General features: G+C 35.0%; 1 protein-coding gene across 8 annotated transcripts in view; it reads left to right on the top strand.

The window, feature by feature from the left end:
- Window positions 1-14805, top strand: part of LOC117336006 (dihydropyrimidinase-like) — a 97283-nt gene extending 82478 nt beyond the window's left edge. For 6 of the 8 annotated variants that reach the window (XM_033896318.1, XM_033896325.1, XM_033896323.1 and 3 more), the window contains 11 exons: window positions 886-1050; window positions 1750-1892; window positions 2426-2494; window positions 3833-3953; window positions 5256-5412; window positions 5989-6130; window positions 6836-6919; window positions 7620-7799; window positions 8284-8370; window positions 8706-8907; window positions 11362-14805. In XM_033896318.1, coding sequence (XP_033752209.1) covers window positions 886-1050; window positions 1750-1892; window positions 2426-2494; window positions 3833-3953; window positions 5256-5412; window positions 5989-6130; window positions 6836-6919; window positions 7620-7799; window positions 8284-8370; window positions 8706-8907; window positions 11362-11447 — 1436 coding nt within the window. In that variant the 3' untranslated portion in view covers window positions 11448-14805. Of the gene's footprint in view, window positions 1-885; window positions 1051-1749; window positions 1893-2425; window positions 2495-3832; window positions 3954-4510; window positions 4632-5255; window positions 5413-5988; window positions 6131-6835; window positions 6920-7619; window positions 7800-8283; window positions 8371-8705; window positions 8908-11361 lie in introns of all 8 variants that reach the window. The other 2 variants (XM_033896320.1, XM_033896319.1) reach the window with 2 other exon arrangements.
- Window positions 14806-17096: the final 2291 nt, after the last annotated feature.

The raw sequence follows: 17096 nt of genomic DNA on the forward strand, positions 1-17096 counted from the left end.
GTGATGACATCATTACAAGCCTGAAAAATGGCTATTCCTCTACAAAAATGTGTTAAAAGCTTGATAAATGGCAATTCATCCACAAAAATGTGATGCAGGCCATTTCTCAGAATTAACATCTGATTCATGCATTGAAAAAATAAAATATCCTTGACTCAACATATCAATTGGCTTGGTTTGCATGGTTGGCATTGCTCTGCTATTCAAAAATTGCTAGATGTATCAGCCAAACTATAAACTTGAGTGATGTTTTTTGATGAATATATTGGTATTTATTAAATGTTCTTTGAAGACTACAAAATAACTTCTACATACCTCTGTAAGGTCTGTAGTAAGGTGCCAGCCAAAGTAGTTAGGCAATAGTCTGTAGGACTCATATCAATCTTAATACGGGACCACTAATACTGATCGATATACACAGCATCATCTGGAAAATAGTTTGCCAATTTTTAGGAACAAAATCACAAACACATGGTACAGGCCTAAATCTGTTAATGAGTCTAAAACATGTCTTTAATGCGTTTATGTCTGATTATTCCTGTCAAACCATGAATAAAAATTTTCTTTGATTGCCAAACTATGTATTTGTCAATATGCTCAGCTCTGCCAAACTATGTATTTGTCAATATGCCCAGCTCTTTATATTTGACCTTTAAACTTTACATTTTGTCTATGTGCCTAACTCTGGCTGTTTGACCTTTACTCTACTTTTTGTCTATGTGCCTAACTCTGGCTGTTTGACCTTTACTCTACTTTTTGTCTATGTGCCTAACTCTGGCTGTTTGACCTTTACTCTACTTTTTGTCTATGTGCCTAACTCTGGCTGTTTAACCTTTACTCTTCTTTATGTCTTTGTGCCTAAATCTTGCTGTTTGACCTTTACAGTTGATTTTGTCCTGGACCAAAAGAATGTATCCCTACTGGAAGCGTATGACAAATGGAGGAACTGGGCTGATGGCAAAGTCTGCTGTGACTATGGCCTTCATGTTGGTGTCACATGGTGGTCAGACCAGGTCTCCAAGGAGATGGAGATCCTTTGTAAAGAGAAAGGTCAGATTATTGACAAATGTTTGTGTGAGAAACAGTGGTATTATCGGTACATATCACTAAAACAAATATATGTTCGATATTTGTCTTTGTTCAACTTTTGCAGGAAAAAAATTGTCATACAACATTAACCAGTTGCTGGAAACATGATTCACCTTAATTAGCTTATCTTCAGATTGAATCCTCATCATGTTAGACACTAATTGCTTACTATTATATTAATTAAATGTACACAAAAATGGGCATAACTTTACCAATTTGAAATAGAAGTTACATTTATTAAGAATGCATTTTGAAAAGTAGGGGGAAATATGAATATAAGAAAAGTTCTCTAGGGAATCATATATCATGTATGTATCCCCAGAACATCTAAGCTGTACTATCATAAGAATTATACATTATAAGAGGCAGTCTGAATGACACATCTTTGCAGGTGCATATTGCGATCTAGCACCATATTTGGTATGTTTTCCTGCAAAGCTCTGTCATTCACTTCTAGGAATTTTGCTGTTTAATTTATTTATATCAATCTTACTTCAATATTTGACAAGTGTGCTTTGATGTTGCTTTGATAAAATTATGGTGTCATTACTGTCAGGAGAGTTGTGGTATTCACACCTAGATATATGCCATCTCTGTTGGTAGGAATACCATGTCATATAATGTTTTACTGATCAATCTTACCCCTGTTGTATGTTACAGGTGTGAACTCGTTCAAGGTGTTCCTGGCATACAAGGATGTTTTCATGTTGGAAGATGATGAAGTATACCAGACCTTCACACGGTGTCGAGAGCTAGGAGCCATTGGCATGGTCCACGCCGAGAATGGACATTTAATTGCAGAGGTAGGTAGACTGTGCCAGTAGCTATAATAGACAGGGGCTTTCATTGGACTGTCAGGCTAACATATAGTTTGTTTGTTGCTGGGTTTATCCCCTGTTAACACTGATGGTGAATTTGAGGTGGGGTCTCATTGTAGTAGTTGGTAAATACCTCACCTAAAATGTACGGGAGGCGCGTCACATGCCATCCAGAGCAATTAGGTTAAAGTGTCTTGCCTATATGGACACAACCACAACTGCACATACTTTCCATTTCTGAGCTTCTCCAGAAACACAAACCAACATGGGTAGGCAATGTCAAACTCCGCACTTTAGATATTTATTTGAGGTTACATGGTCAAAGCTTTTACCGACTGCACTTTCGTGAAATAGGTGTAATTTGATTTACTCTCCATTTGTCTCTTGGACTGCCTTCATTCGTTTCCTCATCGTTTTATATAATAATACATATGAACAATATTTTCCATTGACCCTGATTGATGTCAAGTTAATTAAGTTGTTGATGAAATTTCTTTTTTTTGTGTTTTTTTATTTAGAAATCACTGGAGATGATAGAGAATGGTATCACTGGGCCCGAGGGTCATGAAATGTGTCGCCCAGAGGAGGTAAGTCAGAGGATGTCAGAAAAATGTGTGACATTAATTTGAGTCAAGTGAAGTTGACTGTAAGTTTGGAAAAAAGGACTCCATATTTTTTAGAACACTTTTTTGCCTTTATTACATGTATATAGATAGCGAATTACTGTAATTTATAGTCAGTTATTAAACATCAATATTAATTTAAGTTATGGAAATAAACCAAAATTAATTTTATTTAGAAATGAAGTTCTTTTTCATATTATTTTTTTTCTGTAACATTTAAATGACTATTGATTTTTTTGTGTAAATTCAGGTCTTAATTGTGTATCTTTTGGAATATTATACATTGTATATTTGTATTTGATTTGTCAATATCTCGGGATTCCTTTGTCAGAGAATAAAATTTAGACAGTGATATTAAATCTCTTTTGAAAATTATTGAAGATTTAGAATCAGTGACAAATTCTGAAAGTACAGCTTCATCATGGTGTGTAGTTTTACTGGAGTTGAGCTTTTGATATTTTTCTTTAACCTTACTGTGAACATATACCATATCTGTTGTAGAAATGGACCAGGCTTTTTACAAATCGCCCCTGGCCGTTTCTAGGCTGTAGTGCATGTAGTTGTCAGAGTACTGATTCATTGTAAAATGCAAAGTATAAACTGGAAAAACATAAAAATAATAACTAAAAATTTTATCCTGGAGATATTGATTAGACATTTGAGTTGATTATAAATGTAATGTAAAATATATTTGTCATTGTCATTTCTCTGATGTTAAAGTCAAACCTCATTATCTCAAAGTGAAAGAAACCCAGTATATTTTATAGAATTTTTATCGTCAAAATTGAATTTTAATTATGGTTACAAGTAAGGTATTTGAGTTACCTGAGTTTGAGATGACAAATTTTGACTAGTCAGTCCTATCAAGCCTGATCCATTTCATCACCACAGTACAGAATTTTCTTTATAATTACTTACTGTAGATCTGCTTTTTGTATTGTCTGTCTGATTTCTGTTGTATTGTTTATGTACAGTACTGTATAACTCCTAAATTCTGTTTTGCCTTTATATATACTAAACCTTTTCCAGTGAGGCAACTGTTTCAGAACCTCACAGTTAAAACAATGGTGGCTCGTACATATTCAGACTCCACTGTTTTTATGATAAATGTGTTTATTGTTTATTATTTCTTTGCATACAGTACTGTAGTGTGTAGAATACCTGGTATTAGTTTTCTCTTTTTTTTTTCTACCTTAAAAAGTATCTTTCTTTGTAGATATTGTGTAAACATGGTTTTGGGTTTTGCTTTAATCTGTAGTGTGCTTTTTATTTTACGTTTTTTCTCCGTCGTGTTATCACCAGGTAGAGGCTGAAGCCACTCTACGAGCTATCACGATAGCCAATCAGGCGAATTGTCCACTCTATGTTGTTCATGTCATGAGCAAATCTGCAGCCAAAGTTGTAACTGCGGCCCGGAGAAAAGGTTTGATACATTTATGTATAGATCTGTCAAAGTGGTCACTACACCTTCTGATTTGTCTGTGTTCATGTGTAACATCGACTTCATAATGGAAGGGAGACAACTCCATATTTAATCTGTACCTGTCTAACCATCAAATTTAGAAACTCAAACTACCTTTAATTGATGCTCTTGACATTTTTCACAGAAAATCTGTTTGGTAAAGTGACCATTTTGTAAATTTTGTAGAAAGCTTATCTTGCATGTTAAGTGGAGTGCTGGAATGTTAATCCCACTGGCCAAGTGAATCCAGACATTTGCCTCAACAGCTACCTGGGTATCATGAAGTCTGGGATTCATATAAAACAACTCACCTTGAAACTGTACATTGAAAACACTAACAAAATAAAGACCTTTCTAGCTAGGTTATAACCCCAAAAATGTCGCTGTACAGTTTTAAATTGATTGCTGCCAAAAGAAGAAATCTGACACACTGATTCCCCCGACAAATCAATTGGGCTCCAGTGAGACTAAGCCTTACTGTATAAACTACAGTGGACATGATTGGTTGCAAATTGTAGGTGGAAGGTGAGGCTGTCAACAGAGCCGTTACGATAGCCAGTCAGGCCAACTGTCCACTTTACATATGTAAGATCATGAGCCGGACAGCTGCCAATGCATTGGCTGATAGTCGTAGGAAAGGTGAGATATTTCGTTACAGATCAGGTCAAGCTACTGTAGTGGTTTAAAAAAATCTAAACTTTATTTATTTTACTGATGGAAGAGCACAAGGGTTCCTACTGTGGAAGGAAACCTGAGTATCGAGAGAAAACCAACTTGGTTGGGCAAGTGACCCCTGCCATACTATTTGATGTGCGATCAGGAAATACTTTTTGTAACCCTGGCTACCTAAATGAAAGGGGAGTGGGTAACCAATGAACCAGACCACATTGCAATAGTTGTGTTGATGAAATGGATTGCATTTCTTTAAATGTATATGCAGGGATCAATTTAGCTGTTCAAAACACATACTACAATGTACTTCTGTCCAGTAGAAAGAGCATGTTAAAATATCAGGTTAATAAGTGTTCTTGAAGCTTGAAAGTTTGAGTGTATGCAATCTCCCACATGCAGAAGTTGGTAATAATGACAAGCTAGGCCCAATATAGGAAATATCGGTAAATACTGACAAAAATGCTCCTTCTGTATGTACTTTCAAGGTAAAAAATTTTTAAAGCTAACAACATGATTCCACATTTAATTAGATGATTTCTGCATGAGCGTGTTGCCATATCCAGCTTTTTCAAGGAGTGTTGAATATTACAGGCAATGTTGTGTTTGGGGAACCAATTGCTGCTAGTCTGGGTACAGATGGAACCCACTACTGGAACAAATGCTGGAGACATGGGGCAGGGCATGTAATGGGACCACCACTTAGACCTGACTCTACCACCCCAGGCTATCTCATGGACCTGTTGGCAAAGTAAGCAGTGTGTGACTAGTAGGGTTAGCACGGGCCTTGAGAAAGCCTTGAATATCACTGTGGACCTTGAAAAGCCTTTAATTACACCTTGGGCCTTGCGAAAGCCTTGAATTTCACAATGGGCCTTGAAATGGGCCCTGGATATTTAATTAAGACATTGAAAAAGCCTTGAAATGGCCTTGAATTTGGTTTGACATAATTCTTATGAACCCGGGACTTGGGTTTTCACTCTCTCTTCCCTGTCTTACTCTTTGCTTATTTTCTTTTATGATTTATAGCATAGCTTTTCTGAGGACATTCCATGATAGTAATAAGCTAAAGATTTTATTGAAAATACATGGTGAAACAAAGGCTAATCTTGTACTTGGTCCCCAAACCAATTGCTGCTACTTTGGGTTAACCACAAGCAAAAACAATTGACAAGTCTTATCATTAGTGATAATATTGATGTTGATTTGGTCTTACATACTGAAAATGTGCCATTTTGTCAACTGTCTAATCTTTTGAAATTTGATAATTCATTAAAGTTTAAAAATAGTTTCTTTAAAATTTCAGAATATTGTAACTTTGTTTCAGTAATGACCTTCAAGTAACTGGAACAGATAACTGTACATTTAACGCTGACCAGAAGGCTTTGGGCAAGGACGATTTTAGAAAGATACCTAACGGTGTGAATGGTGTGGAGGATAGAATGTCGGTCATCTGGGAAAAGGGAGTGGTGAGTATTGTTAGACTACGGATGGTTTGATTTAAGTGATTTACTGTCAGCAAAATTATAAACCAGTCTGAACTGAATGGAATTAAGCTTCATGTTATAGGACTAAAATAGCATTTTTATAGTGAAAGTGGAATGACGTGTTCGAAACTGGACTTGTCATGCTAGCCCTGTTGGAAATATAATTATAACTGTACAAATTGTTCTACAGGTAATTAGCGTACAAAATCTACTACAGGTAATTAGTGTGCAAAATCTACTTCAGGTAATTAGTGTACAAAATGTACTACAGGTAATTAGTGTACAAAATGTACTACAGGTAATTAGCGTACAAAATCTGCTACAGGTAATTGATGTACAAAATCTACTTCAGGTAATTAATGTACAAAATCTGACACAGGTAATTAGTGTGCAAAATCTACTTCAGGTAATTAGTGTACAAAATGTACTACAGGTAATTAGTGTGCAAAATCTACTACAGGTATTTGGTATACGAAATCTACAACAGGTAATTGGTGTACATACTACAGGTAATTAGTGTACAAAATTTACTTCAGGTAATTAATCAATAACCATGATACATGCACTGCTGGTGGCCAGGGTAAAAAAGTAATCCAAAGGAAAAAAAACAAGATTTTTGCTTTGATGAAAGAAAAATTGGGATGAATTTGACAGTAAGATTTCTAAAGTTGTTAATTGTTTTTACAGGCATCTGGTAAGATGGATCCTTGTAGGTTTGTAGCTGTCACTAGTACAAATGCTGCCAAGATCTTCAACATTTATCCTCAAAAGGTAAGATAATCACACAGTATTGTGTAAAACTTTAACCAACATCAGAGACAGAGTGGAGGTCTTATTAACCTCATTAACGAATGGTAATTGATTAACGAAACATTTACCGACATCAGGGATGAACTAGAGATATGGTTAATCTCATTAATGAATGATCATTGATTAACGAAACATTAACCGACATCAGGGATGAACTAGAGGTCTGGTTAATCTCATTAACGAATGATAATTGATTAACAAAACACTTAACGACATCAGGGATGAACTAGAGGTCTGGTTAATCTCATTAACGAATGATAATTGATTAACGAAACATTTACCGACATCAGGGATGAACTAGAGGTCTGGTTAATCACATTAATGAATAATCATTGGTTAGACAGACTAAAACGTGATGGATAAGATGGAATTGGACTGATTGCATTTAGCCGAAACAGAGGGAGGGAGAGCGTACTGGATGAACTGATGATGGATAAGAAGATGAAAGTTACTTTTCAAGAATGTGTGATAAAATGTTTCTTTTTCATTTAAATTTTTTTTTTCTGTAGAATTTGTTCAGGTTAAGAATATGAATAACAAGAGCTGTTTGTGTTTTTTTTTTTATAGATTAAGGTATTTACCTTGTTGTAGTTGGTCTTGGTAATGTAGAATGCTGTTTGTGTCCTATGTAAGAAATCTACATGTACGTATTTCTCTGTAGGGCCGTATTGCAGTAGGATCTGATGCAGACATCGTAATCTGGGACCCCAAGGCGACCAGGACTATCTCTGCTAAGACCCACCATCAAGCTGTAGATTTCAATATATTTGAGGGCATGACATGTCACGGTGTGCCAGAGTATGTCATTACCAACGGCCATGTCGTGTTAGACGAGGGACAGGTGAGGAAACTGGCTTAATATTTGTAAACTATTATTTAAATCTACAGTAAAATATCACAAGAGGCCAGAAATTGTCCTTCTGTGGTAATCCATCCCATGGAATCACTCTTTAGATAATCATTTTCTTTCCTAGTTATTTTCTCTTTTTGAATTGTTTGGATTAAAGAACCAGTTGTTATTTGGTACAGTACATGTGAAGACTTGGTAGTCCAGCGATAACTTTCTTCCCAGCTGCTTTATTGTAATACAGCAGGATTACTGGGACAACATTATATAGATGTCTAAAATGTCGGGATAATTGGCCGTTAATGTTTGTTCTGCATGGACCACAGAATTAATGGTGACTTAATTAATGGCTGAAAGAATCTACTGTATATAAACTAAACCAGTATTTCAAGCTCATCCAACAAAAAATGGATGACAGTAATTCTGTAGAAATTGGAATATTTCTTGCATTGTACTTTACAACATATTTTATTTTCAGTTGCGTGTGACACAGGGAATGGGCCGATTTATTCCAACACCATGTAACTCGGAAATTGCATTTAGCCGAATCAGAGAGAGGGAGAGGGTATGTTTTATTTAGACAATCTGAAATGATTGTTTTTCATGAATATTGATGTTATTTATTCTTCAAGAAATTGCGATTTGCTTAATCAAGTCAATTATAAACATTTTGAAATGATTGTTTTTCATGAATATTGATGTTATTTATTATTCAGAAAATTGTGATTTGCTTAATTAAGTCAAATATAAACAAACCAAGATTATATCGTTTCCTTGAATTTCAAGTAAAACTTTCAGAAATAATTATTCTTTATATTAGTATAAACCTATTTCACTTAATGAAATCAGAATTGACATACAAAGAGCAAAAAAGTGATATCTTTTGTTTCCACACAATAGACCTGTAAGCCATGTAAGGTAGAGAGAGATGGATACGAAGGACCAGTCGCCAAGCTGGATGGAAATGCTCCCGAGATGATTACAAGGAGTAGTAACCCAATCCTGTCTGCGGACGCGGGATCGGACAAGTTTAATTCTCACAGTCGACCAGCTACCAGCAGCGGTGGGAGAAACCTTCATGACTCTAGCTTTAGCCTCAGTGGTAAGATATAGGCAGCTCAGTGCACCTCATCGGTCCTCCTCACACACAACACTGGCCGTGGTATCTAGAATTAAATCTCTAAAAAGAATATTACCCAAATTAAATTTGTACTATTGATAAAAGATAGGTTTAGACAGTGAATAATATTTTTCACCAATCTCTTTATTATTTTCGTTAGTTTTAGATTATAAAAATAGATACAAAGATTATGAAAAAAAAGATACAAAATTTATATCTCTCTTATCAAATTATGGGAAAGGTGCAGAATTTATGTCTGTCTTATACTAAATTATGAAAAAACTACAATACAATATTGATTGATAATTCCTTAATCACGGTTTTATCATTTGAAGTTGTTTTTTTTATACATAGTTGAATATCTTGGTTTTAATAATGTTATATAAGATGATCTTTGTAAAATTAAATCAAACCAAGATTCAGTTCAAAATCACTGTCTTTAGTTACATTGATCTATAAGATCCTAAAATAGATTTAACTTTTAATCAGTGTAAACCATTGTATATTAAAACATGATTAAGGCTTCACAGTATACACTAATTCTCAGGACAAGACTTTACTAACTGGCTGCATGTGAAATATAAGAGTACTAACAGCAAAATCTACTGAAAAATGATAGTTATTCTTGATTAGGTTCAGAAGAAACTCAAAACTCTTAAACCTTGAAATTTTGATAATGATATCAGTTTTATGGTTTTGAATGTGCTTTCTATATAATGATTGCTTGTGTTGCTTAAGATACAGTTTGGAAGTGGATACAAATTTCTTTGTATCTTGTGCATGTTAAAAGAGTGGATCATAGAATGTAGACATTGTAAAATAAAAAAAAAGTATTATTTATGGAAGAATTTAAACTCATAACAATATTTTTGGGATATTCAACATAGAGATAATCATGTAAAAACATCCGTTATCTGTGATCTAGATAAAAATCTGAATTTGTACCTGTCTGAAATGTTGTAAATTCTTAAATAAATCCAGTATTCCATAGTGAGTGGCATTAAGAATATTTGGATAAACGTAATGATGCTAAAGTTTCCTTTTTTTAACAATATGATGTTACCCAGAGCTCCACTAACTCCGTCGTTGTATAACACACTGGCCGTACTACACACTACACATGAGGTGCACTGAGTTCCGTTAAAGACACAGTATGACAACATCAGTGGTTCCCCAAATGTTCAATATTGAAAAATCTACAAATTTTCGTCCATGTTTTGTAATATTTACACAGTCAAACTTTTATAGTATAATATAGTAAATATGGAGTGGAGAGATTAATAGGGGGGGAATTTGATTTTAATACATGTAATTGATAGTGAAAATGGTTTGTTAGCAATTCCAAGATTTATCCTAAATTTGAGTTTTATTTATCTATCAATGTTTTCTAAAAGAAGAAAAGTTCATAAATGATGTGAATTAAAATAAAAAGCTGGTGAAGCAATGCTAATTGACTTTGTAGAGGATGGCTATAACACTGATATAATGAGTTACATTATCAAATTAATAAAAGTAAATGAGACAAACTTTGGCTATGAAATTTTCTATCCAAATATGGAAATTTTGGGATAAAAAAAACTCCTGTGTGATGTCTGCAATGTTATATTTGACAGAAGCAGGTATAGAGCTTGTCATGTAAATGTGTCTTTATACATTACCACAGCTAATGCAGCCACTAACACCATTCACTTGCTAACGTTGTGGGTGACCAAAAAGCTATATAGATATGTATTTTCTACTTTTTGTTCCATCTTCTCTGATTTGATCTCTTGGTGATTTAATGAATAAATGCTTACCATATTTCATAAATAATACTCTACATTTAGGACCAAAAAAAGAAAGAAAGAAAAGTATTTGATGCCTTTTAGAAAAGTATCTAGAACTTGAGGCTGAAGGGAGATAACTTTGAGATAGAATTAAATGTGACCCTAGGTTTGCACCATTAATATTTTAAATTCTTTTTGTTCAGTAAATATTCAGATGTAACAAGGAATCCACTCATTTTCAAAGATGAAAATGTTAAGGCTTTTTTAGAATTTAAACATATCACAAAATTTATATTTTCCTATGTAGAAAGGAACCAACATTCAAATTTTGTTGCTTCTGTTCGCTGTTTTAAACTTCTATTGGAAGTGTGTAGTACTCCTGATCATTCAGAGTAAGTAAAGCTAGGTGATTCCTTCCAGTCAGTAAATTTCCCATCATAAAAGCTTTGAATTGTGGGAAATGTGGAGACAAAATCTATGTTTTCATTTTCAATCATCAAAACCTCATTCAGAGAAGATGTAGGACAGATATTAACACTAACAGGTGTGGTTGAACAGCTGCATGGTTATGGAACATGTTACCTGGTTTTGGCTTCTGTCCGAGGTGTCTGGAATATTCAGTTTATTCCAACTACATGAACTAAATGTTTTTGTTTCGTTTTCTCAACAGGTGCTCAATATGATGACAAACAGGCTAGAAAACCATCAACACGCACGCTAAACCCACCAGGCGGGAGATCCGACGGCATCTGGTAAACACGGCAGGTTTAACACTGGATAACGGGGTTACAGGGGCCATGAGTGACAGAGATGGGTCTGTTTTATTTCATGAATATGCAGCAGTAACTGATTGCCGCTTTTATTGTTAGTTTGTGGAGCAGGTCTAGGTCATTTCAAGTCAAGGTCAAGGTCAGGGATTGTAGAGCTAACTGTCTCCAATCAGAAAAGTAGCATGTCCAGCTTGTACTCAACTTAGATATATAAACAAAACAAAGACTTTTTGAATTTCAAAATAGGATTTAAAATTTGAATTTGTACATTTGATATATATATATATATATTGAGAGTAGAAATGGATTTGTAGGGTCCATCATAACCAAACAAAACCTACAACTCTCTTTGTCAGCCATTTTATCTATACATATTTGTTTTTGCAATCATTATGTTATTGACTTCCATATTTTAAACCGGTTGTAATCAGTGTTGTCAGTCTTGAAAGTTTGGATCATTTCTCTGACTGAGCAGTTGATGAGATCTCAGTCTGTTTATTTGATGGCAAATGAAAAAGTGAATTCAAGAATCAGAAGAAATTCTGGCCTGATTATTTGTACAATATGAATGGAGTGAAGATGAAAGGGAATATTTAGATGTCACTATGACTAGGATTGAGACTGTTGGTGCCTTTCCTCCGATGTAATGAATCTCGTATCACAGAATCCTCAAATACATACAGACCATCTGTTTCAAGTGGTTTAACTCATAGCTCATATCTACTCTGCAACACAGTAACAAACTTAATTGTACTGTTTTATAGATCTGGTGCGTTTATACCTTAAATTATTAATTAATGACAATCAAAAATAGCCTTAACAATAAAATCACCTAACCAATAGGTTCTGAATTCTAGAATACACCTTATTAGTTTGATACACAAAGACCTCCTATATTAGAATGTGTTGATGTTCGTGAAATGGTTTAGGAATCGAGTCCTAAGGGGATATGTTGTTGATGTGTTCGTGTTCTACACCCTCATCTACTTGGAAACCATCGGAATGTTGGAAGTTTACACGAGGACTACATAAACTGATATCCAAATTAATATACATGTCTTTAACTTCATTTATATCAATCTATGGTGATAATACTTAAAATTAAAAACCAAAATTACAATATACTGCTGCTCCGTTCGAATTACTAATAAACCTGTTGTTGTCTACTTTATTTGTACACCGTGATCTCTGACTTTAGACAAAACGGTTTCATTATAAAATTGGATTTGCCATTGTGGATGTGAGGGGGTTGCCTTCGGATCTGTCTCCCCATAACATGTACTTATCACTCTGCTAAGTCTCTGGGTTTATACACTGTGCCCTTATGGTTCTGCAATTTATATTTGGTGAAAAATATTGTTATGTGAGATTGTTTATGAGCTTAAACAGTATTTAATTTGTGTCAGTGGAAATAGCATTATGTATATTTATGCTGAACTGTTTTAAAAGTCCTGCAACCAACTTATATCCGATTATCATGCCTTAAATGTTACGGATTAGAATTAGGAATGAATTTCAGTTGTGAAAGAACATTTCAAAGTCAAGAAAAACATCCTGAAAAATATTCAGAATTAATTATTTTGATTGTAAGAATTTGTATTAATAGTTAGTATTCTTGTATCATTTCCTGTCAAATTCATTGTACATATGAATGGCTGGTATTATCAGTACTGTGTATTTGTATGTATGACATCTGGGTCCAAGTTTCACAGACAGATCTAATTTACTAAAGGTTAGTATAATAAGAGACTTGAAATGAGGGAAATTTGTTACAGTAGCTAGGAAGATAGTCTGTGAACCTCATGGGCCTGGTATATTTGTGTATAAATTGTCATTGAATATAAGTGTGGTGAACATCCTGGGTGATTAACAGTCTGCACATGTGTTAGTAATACTTAGAGGGAAAGAAAAAGGTCCTTGAACTCCATCACTATTTTCTGACGGTGAAGTAAATTTGACCTGTTACCAGTGAATCTGACAGCATTAAAGTATTGAAATTTTCTCTTAAGATAAACAGAGATCTTCCTTTTTGAAAACAAAAATTGGTAATAAAGTAAAATATGTACATTGTGTAATTAGATTTGCATAGACACAAGTTTTCACTGATCATTTCTTTTTCTGTGTGAGAGAAATATAATTAAATTGATAAATTGAAACTAAAAATGAAGAAATGATTTGAACATTGTAAGTTACTATAAAAGAAATCTGTGATGCATTGATGCTTTCACTGGTGTATACAAGATTATTTTTGTGTTTGAAATAATTAATCACTGCAGTATTTAACACACTGCAAACAATTTCTCTTGATTGAATGCTCTGATCTATAGTACAAGGAAACACATTGGTCATTGTGGAACCTATAGATGGATATAATAGGGTAATCTTAGTTTCACCTCCAGGCATTCTCTTTGGATGTCAGTGTTGGTACACGCTAGATCACTGTAAATTTCTCTCCTTTATCCTCTGGATATTCAACACACTTGGTATCCGTCAAGAAAAGCATCAATATTTAGTCCCAAATTATTTCTTGTGAACAAGTTTGATTCACTGAATATTTCAGGCTAGGGATATAACACTGATTTGTTATCAATAGAGAATGTTATTTCCAAATTACCTCCCTTTGCTTTGTTTGGTTGTTAGTTATACAAGAAACCATGCTAGTATCCAGTATGTGATTAAGTTGTCTGTATGGAGTCGTTATTTGGTACATGTATTTACATGAATCATGTGTTTTTGATGTTATTGTAACCTCATAAATTATTTGTTGGTTTATATAGTAGAAATGCTTGTGCTATTTCTGTAAATCTCTTCATTTTCAGTAAATGTTAAACTACTTGCCTGGACAAATTTCCATGTGAACAAAAGATCTCAAGATTTGTTTTGGAAATAAAGCTTTTCCCTTTCACTGGAAGTCTTTGGTTAATGGAAAGTTTTTATTGACAAATAAGTGAGAAACAACACTTTTATGAGACTTCAATTAATCATACTCATCTTCCTTTCTAGAAAGGTGTACAGATGGAAGGGCAGGTGCTCATACTAGGTCAAATATGGTACTTAGATATTTTACCATCATTTTACCATCCAAATGATGAGTGACTACCGTAACAGTGTGTACTGTGAGAGTTTAACACCTACTCTGACATGATCTTGTGTAAAATAAGTCTTAAATATTCTGAATGAAGGTCAATATTTGTGTATCCTGAAAGTGAAGTGATTGACAAATTTCAGCAGGAGTTAATCATTACAAACACTGCCTTTGTAACTATGTCAGCTAGAGTTTGTCCTGTCAGCAATATTTCAAATACTTTTCTGTATGGAATAAATATTAAGTTAAAGAAACTAAATGAAGATTTTGTTGTTTTTATTGGGTCAACTGAGACAGTCTCAGGTGACCTATCCTAATTGCCTTTGGTCCATCTTGGAGCATCCCTAAGAAATTGATATTTTAGACTTCTAGTTTATAAACAAGAGACTCTAGGTTGTGATATTGGGAAAGTAGCATGCTGGGATGAAGGGCTGTCAAGTTTGTTCAAATGAATGATCTTGACCCCTCTTTCACAGGGGTCAAATGTGTTTAAAATCTTTAAATGACTTCTCAATAACCATGGGACCCAGATTTTAATATTGAGCCAGTAGCATGCTGTGATGGATATTGATTACCAAAGCTGTTCAAAATTTCAATGTCAAGAGTGTCAAATCTGTGTGCTCGGAACTCTAAACATCTTCTCTATATAACAATAGCAGGAAGACCATAGTATTATGCCAGTGGCATGCTGGGATGAAGTACATTAAATTTTGTACTTCAAAGTTTGTTAAATGAATGACTTTGCTGGTCACAGGGTTCAAACGTGTTCAAAGTTTTAAACATGCTGGGTTACAGGGATTACCGTATTTTACCAGTGATAAGCCCACACCCCTATTTTCACTTTTTAGCCCACCATCATCAGATGGTGGGCTATTCAAATCGCCCTGCGTCCGTGGTCCGCCGTCCGTCCGTCCGTAAACAATTCTTGTTATCGCTAATCCTCAGAAAGTACTGAAGGGATCTTTCTCAAATTTCATATGTAGGTTCCCCTTGGTGCCTAGTTATGCATATTGCATTTTGAGACCAATCGGAAAACAACATGGCCGACAGGCAGCCATTTGGGATTTTGACAATTGAAGTTTGTTATCGCTATTTCTGAGAAAGTACTGAAGGGATCTTTCTCCAATTTCATATGTAGGCTCCCCTTGGTGCCTAGTTATGCATTTTGCATTTTTAGACCAATCGGAAAACAACATGGCCGACAGGCAGCCATCTTGGATTTTGATAATTGAAGTTTGGTATCGCTATTTCTCAGAAAGTGCTGAAGGGATCTTTCTCAAATTTCATATATAGCTTCCCCTTGTTTGAAAAGTACTAGAGGGATGTTTCTCAATTTACACAGATTAGTAAAAGGAAGGGAAAAATAGAGAAAAGATCAATCTGACATGGAACCTATAAAGATCGTTCAATGGTGGGCGCCAAGATCCCTCTGGGATCTCTTGTTTTTTTATACACCCGACAAAAGACGGGACGTATTATGTTATCATGATGGCGGGCAGGAGGGCGGGCACATATGGTGTCCGGACCATAACTCCAGTTCTACTCGACCCAGGTTCTCCATACTTGACACAAATATACATCTTCATGAGCCGGAGTGTCGCATACCAAAATCATGCCCCTTACCCCAGTATTTTTGGAGTTAATCCCCATTGATGATTTTACTTGTCCGCACCATAACTCCAATACTACTCGACCCAGGCTCTCCATACTTGACACAAATATACATCTTGATGAGCCGGAGTGTCGCATACCAAAATCATGCCCCTTTCCCCCATATTTGGGGAGTTATTCCCCTTTGATGATTTTACTTGTCCGGACCATAACTCCAGTACTACTTGACCCAGGCTCTCCATACTTGACACAAATATACATCTTGATGAGCCGGAGTGTCGCATACCAAAATCATGCCCCTTACCCCCGTATTTGCGGAGTTATTCCCCTTTGATGATTTTACTTGTCTGGACCATAACTCCAATACTACCCGAACCATGCTCTCCATACTTGACACAAATAAACATCTGGATGAGCCGGAGTGTCGCATACCAAAATCATGCCCCTTACCCCCTTATTTGTGGAGTTATTCCCCTTTGATGATTTTACTTCGGGCACATATGGTGTTGAGCTCTCCATACTTAAAACAAATATATATTTAGATGAGCTGGAGTGTCACATACCAAAATTATGCCCCTTACCCCCTTATTAGCGGCGTTATTGCCCTTGATGATTTTGCTTATCTTGATGAGCCAGAGCATTACAACCTGTGAAACTACCCCCTTCCAAGTGTCTCAGGTGACCTAAAAGGCCATTAATTTTTAGGTCACTGGGACAATGTTTTAGGTGATATTTTGTGATCGCCTGTAGTCCATCTGCATTATTTGTCCATAAACAATCATTATTTTCTTTCTTTACTTTTGAAAAAAAACTTAATCTTTTTTAATTGAATTGTGAAGAAACCTTTCATAACTACCTGAAGCAGGCCCGTTAATTTCCGGAAATTGGCAGTAAATTTCAGCATCTCTTGTTGACAATTTGTCTCATTTCTGACGTTAC

This window comes from Pecten maximus, chromosome 10 (assembly GCF_902652985.1).
Source record: "Pecten maximus chromosome 10, xPecMax1.1, whole genome shotgun sequence".
NCBI classification, from domain to species: domain Eukaryota; kingdom Metazoa; phylum Mollusca; class Bivalvia; order Pectinida; family Pectinidae; genus Pecten; species Pecten maximus.